The following is a 6000-nucleotide window of genomic DNA, read 5'->3' on the forward strand; positions in this document are numbered from 1 at the left end:
TTCGGTATTTTAGACTTAAAGCCCTGTTTTCAGATTGTTTATGGTGAAATAGAATGGTTTTGACTGAAATTTCGACATTTTCGGCTGCCCTGAGAATTTTCGCTTGTTTGTGTTTCAGCTCAGACCTCTACAATGGCTTTATAGGTGCACTGGAACAATCCTTCCTAAAATGCATTAAACTTTCGTTTACAAAGACGTGAAACTCACCGAGTGGTCAGGGGTGTTCACTGGTATGCTCACACAAAAATCGCTCCAAAAGACGCATTCCAACAGGTTTTATCGTAGTTTTTACCAACTCCATTGACTGTATTAGACGTCCTGTGAGGTACGGTATTACTCCGCGCCGGGAACTTTGTTTCTATTCTTGCAATTGGCAAAGGCGGATTAGCGCCACCTCCTGGGCTGGAGTGTTTATTATTCAAGCTCTAAGCGGAAGAATGTACGGGTGTGAGGCGTTTGGGGAAATAGGTCCACAAGTTAACAACGAATGCTAAAACAGCTGTTGGAAAGCATCTTTTAACGCGATTTTTGTGTGAGCATATCAGTGAACACCCCTGACCACTCGGTGAGTTTCTCGTCTTTGTAAACGAAAGTTTAATGCATTTTAGGAAGGATTGTTCCAGTGCACCTATAAAGCCATTGTAGAGGTCTGAGCTGAAACACAAACAAGCGAAAATTCTCAGGGCAGCCGAAAATGTCGAAATTTCAGTCAAAACCATTCTATTTGACCATAAACAATCTGAAAACAGGGCTTTAAGTCTAAAATACCGAACTTGTCCTTTAATACAACTTTGATTTACACCACAGCCAATCCTTTACTGAGAAATGTGATTCATGTTCAGATAAATGTGTCTGAATTGTTCTGAGTAAATCCCATAACAACTCGGAAAAAGCAACGACGTAACAGATTATTAAATAAGAGGCTGTAACTCTTTAAAAAACTAAGAGTATCCGATTTAATGTATAACCTTCACGCTCAGCCGGAGGACACACACCTCACTGCCCTGATTTTTAAATCTATTTATTATTTAAACACAGCAGAGATCAGTGATCAGTCTGAAAGATGTTATGAATGACAACAAACACAACCTGTCGAGTTCAAGCTTACTTGTAATGTTTGTTTAGCTGACCGTCACCTTACCGTGTTTTACACCACAGATGATGTTGTCATTAAAAACAGGCAATTATAACAGTGGTATCGGTGTATGTGGTAAACAGAAGTAATAACACACATCACAGAACCCATTTGATAACAAAGAGACAGAAAGATACAATGGATGTGTACAGAGGTCACCCCGGTGGTTATGAAGACACACACTTACGCAAGCACTCTCGACATGAACGCACTTTGGCAATGTCACTAAATGAAATGTATAAGTGTGATGTTTCTCTTAAAAGGTTTACTCAAAATAAAGTTATATTTCTCTATAGCATTTCTGTAGCTTAATAGGGAGACAGTTGTGTTAACAAAGCAAAGGTCAAGGGTTTGATCACAATGAAAATTTTAAGCAGCATAAGTGATCAAAGTTCAAACAGCAAAACAGTTAGTTAACGTGTTTAAAGCCCGAGGCGCATGTAATAGGTTAACCAGCATGCTTTAATCTGTTTAAACTTAAACAATCGGAAAGATTTTATGTAAATGAGAGCACGCATACACAGCCAAAGTGCTTTACTTGTGTAATATCTGTTTCCTCTGTGCTCATGTAATGTGCTTGTGGTACCTGAGCGCTCCATTCTCTCCTTTATCCAGACTGTGAAAGCGACTGTAGAGTCGAGTGATTTGACTGTGAGAAACTGTAATGCACAAAACAATGAGTAAATAATCATTATAAGCCAGACAAAGAGGTTTATGTCACCAGAAAGCAGTGATTTGAATCTTATCTGAATTACCTCACACAAAGTACACAAATAACTAGGACAACACATAATGAGTATTATTATGTTTCAGGAACCTTTTTTATTTCTCGTCAGCTGATACTTGGATTACTGGATACCTGAATCTGTAATCCTCAATTTTTTTAAACCTTGACCGAGATCAATTATACACGCCCAATGATGTGCTAATATCAAACATTCATTTTAGAAAGTCCAGATGAGATTGCAAAGAGTATTTTGGTCATTTATTCTGACGTAGGTACACATTAGAGTTAAGTTTTTCTTATGTGAATGCAAGGGAAAAAAGGTGACAACTTTTTTTGACATATCAGCATTTTTATCAGTAAGGGGATTTCTAAGTGGGCTATTGACACAAAATTTCCACCAGATGTAGCCATCAAGCCAATTGAATTCATTTAAAAGAAATCAGAACATTTAAGTATACAAGTTGAGTCATAATAAATAAAGTTAAATGACACAGGGAATAAGTATTGAACACATGAAGAGAACAAGATGAAAAATGGCATAGAAAGCCAGATCATTGATGCGTCAAATACTTATTTTCCCCGCTGTTTCTTCTTTAATAATGACAGAGTAAGGTCACGTCAAAGATTGAAATCAAACTCTTCATCTTAAAATTAGGTAATGAGACTTTAGAGTGGATTTGACCAATACAATTTTGTTAAAAGTGCTACTTAATAAACTGAATTATATTGAGAATAAAAAATAAGTCTGCTGTTTTGGATATTTCACATTTACCATAGTAAAAGCAATGTAATACTACAATCCAGACTTTGACCAACATGGCTTCAAGTAGCCATCATTTATGCATGTGGCAAACACTTTTACATGTAACAGGTAACAGGATATGTATGGGTAACAGGTCTTTAACTAAAAAAATAAGCCCAGACAGTGTCATCAGGACTAGACGTGAAGCTAAGGAAATTGATTTTGTATCACTCTGAAGGGGCTTATTTTACAAACCCAACCTGTACAATATCCCACTTATTACATGACTATTTACTTCATAAGTAAGCTAAGGAACATTAAATATTGATTTGAAAAATTTTATTTGCGCTTTAATTTATTTTTAACAAATACAGACCTTCAACAAGGAAAACACATTAACTTTCGGTTTTAAAGAGCACCTTTGGTCCGATTCACGATTTTACATTTCCTTTGGTGTGTAAGTGTGTATTAGTACGTTAACAATATGCAAAAGGTACAAACCCCAAGGTAAACGATGGCACGGATTATCATTTCCAACGTAAATCTCTTTTCTTGGACTACAACAAATACACGGATTGTAGGCAACAGTTTAGGTATTCAGACCAATCAAAACGTACAGATTAGCTGGCCAATCAGGGACACAGACCTTTTCAGATCGATGAGTTTTGTACAAAATCAATGCGTTTGAGGAAAGCAGTATATCTGGAGCTACAAAAATGTACGGTATGTGGGAAACAATCATTTTTTTTTAACCATTAACCATACGAACACATTGTATTACAAGTACAAAAAATAATGTTTTTTTTAGCAATGAAATAGGTGCCCTTTAAGATAAGACAAGACCTTCAAATATCACGAACACACTATTTGGTTTAATCATTTGTTAATATAATGTCATATATGTTATTAAAATACATACTTATATTACATTTTTGTGTAATAATAAACTGTACCTGTCAAAATGATTAGCAGCATCTGGGTTACCGTGTGTTATTAGTTTTGAGCGGTAGTTAACTGAAAAAAGAACAAACCTTGGAATGTCGAGACTGGCCAATCAGAATGTAGAATTTTAGAGAGCCGTGTAATAAACCATTATAAAGGTATACATTTTTATCACTTTGTGTTTTTCAGGGTTCAAACTAGAGATGCACGGATATATAAGCCAATAATAGGTATCAAAAGAGGAGAGGAAAATGCAATGAATTTGAGTTCTGTGTATAGAAAATGTACAAAAACATCACTAGAGTAAAGTTCAATATTATTGGTCATTTTATGAATGAAAAACATCCAGAATTTAGTTAATGCAAGTTAATATAATCACCAAACTATCGGTATCGCCTAGGGGTGTAACAGTACATCGTGCGATTCTGTTTGCTATGCTTCTCAATGAATTATGGTGAAATGCCACTACATACAAAAGCCAGATGATGCTCTTGTGCAGAAACTCAATATGCGCTGCAGAAATAGTGCCATTTACACATGCAGCTCCAGGAAATGTGTAAGCATATTTATATCGCTGTTCTTCAAACATTTGCAGGTATTTTCATGATAAAAATAAAAAAACAGAAATGCATCTCTGTGTAGTAAATGTCGCTCCATCTGAAAGCAGGTGATGGCGACTTACTACTAATCACAGAACTGGCTTTACTAAAGAGATACGCATGAGAATCGCAGGAAATTTATCACCCACCCCTACTTTAAACCCATGACCTTTTGACCTGCTAATGCAATTCTCTACCACTGAATGACACAGGAGCACAGTCTGTGTAAATACACAGCTATTTCACATGATAAATCACATCACTGGACATAAGATACAGAACAGACAGCACTGTTCAATCCAGAGATAAAACACAACCACATCTAATAAAGATGAAAGCGCTGTGATGCAGCAGTAGTGTTATATGACTGATGCGCAACAACTTATCTCAACAGTCAACACAATGCATTAAACACAAATGTAATGCTTTTATGGTGTTCATCTGAAAATAAATTACTTCAAGTCATTCACTAACTGAGTAAATATGTTCACAGACTATTTCTAGATCGAGCGGGGGCGGATGTTTCTCCCTGTGGTTCATCTGTACAGAAGACCAAAGCGCTGAGGCAAAAGCATCTGACCAGAAAGATGATGATCATCATACATATTGAGCATGACATGAGGGTTAGTAAATCATGGGGTCACTTTCATTTTTGCCTGAACTATCAAATGCATAAACTGTAAATGCACATCTTGCTATAAGTAAACTTATCCCCAGTTGTTTACACAAAAATGTGCATTTTGACATTTACATAACACATTTAAGCAGAAGCTGTATTGCAAAGTGACGTACATATGACAGTGCATTTAATGTTTAATGCAATGTCAAATGTTTGTCTTGTAAATATGTTTTATATGTTCTGCTCGTTTTAAACCCTTTAAAATGACACAAAAAAAACGTAAACTTTGACACACCCTAACACAGCATCAGCTTGTGAAAATCCCAGATATGCATCTGTTACCCTCAGAAAACTCATATCACAAAAACGCAGCACACTGTCCTAGTAATGCTCATTTTACATGCATCAGTCAAGAGGTTGAAAAACACATAACATGTGAGCAAACTTTATACATTGTAGTTCCAATTTAAATGTATGTAAATAAATATGAATGTGGATGAGAACTTACTAACTTCCAGGCAGTAAATGCTGTCATTATGTGTCATTCAACCACATATTCATCACAGAATCAATACACCGCAAACCCATACTTACATCCCGTTTCTTTCTTGATTTCTTCAATGTCCTCTTCTCTGAGTAAAGACGAAGCTCTGGATCCCATGATTGCACTTCTGACTGAAGATCAGCTCGAGCTAACGCATGAAATTCACCGCGAACCGTTAAAAATCCCGCTCAGTAAATCTTTCACGTGAACAGTCAGCGTTCGCACGCGTCTGTCCCGCTTTATTATCACTCTGTCTCCTAATCACAACCGGATCAAATGCGATCCAAATCAAATCCGGATGAATAAAGGAAAAGTTAAGACAAGCTAAGCTAAAGGCAGGTCGAAGAGTGTCCATGTGACGTCAGCACACGTCAGGTCTGTACTCGCGAGCGCCGTGGACACGCCTGCTGGAAAAATCAAGCGTTGTAATTGGCTGGTGTGGCGGCCCGTAAAGCGGGCGGGATTTAAAGGGACAGATGCGTGGACAGATTCAGGTGAGGCTGTGAAGCAATAACACAAGAAGCTGATAAAAGACCGTAAAAATGAGGGTGCAAATCAGAAAATACAACTTTTAAACGAGAACCGGACAAAAGTTCAGAAGTCTATAAAAATAATTCAAAATACAAAGATACTTTAAAACTACTTTAACTTAAATACTATTATAAATTTCTTAAAACAATGATATAAATTCG

At 36.6% G+C, this 6000-nt stretch overlaps 1 protein-coding gene across 1 annotated transcript in view; it reads right to left on the reverse strand.

Moving 5' to 3' along the window:
- The window catches only part of chp1 (calcineurin-like EF-hand protein 1), a 28070-nt gene extending 22383 nt beyond the window's left edge, over positions 1–5687 (reverse strand). The window contains exons 1-2 of the mRNA XM_065296131.2: positions 5359–5687; positions 1722–1794 (exon numbers count right to left, since the gene is read on the reverse strand). Coding sequence (XP_065152203.1) covers positions 1722–1794; positions 5359–5425 — 140 coding nt within the window. The 5' untranslated portion in view covers positions 5426–5687. The remainder of the gene's footprint in view (positions 1–1721; positions 1795–5358) is intronic.
- Positions 5688–6000: the final 313 nt, after the last annotated feature.

The sequence above is a fragment of the Paramisgurnus dabryanus genome, chromosome 20 (assembly GCF_030506205.2).
Source record: "Paramisgurnus dabryanus chromosome 20, PD_genome_1.1, whole genome shotgun sequence".
Lineage (NCBI taxonomy): Eukaryota > Metazoa > Chordata > Actinopteri > Cypriniformes > Cobitidae > Paramisgurnus > Paramisgurnus dabryanus.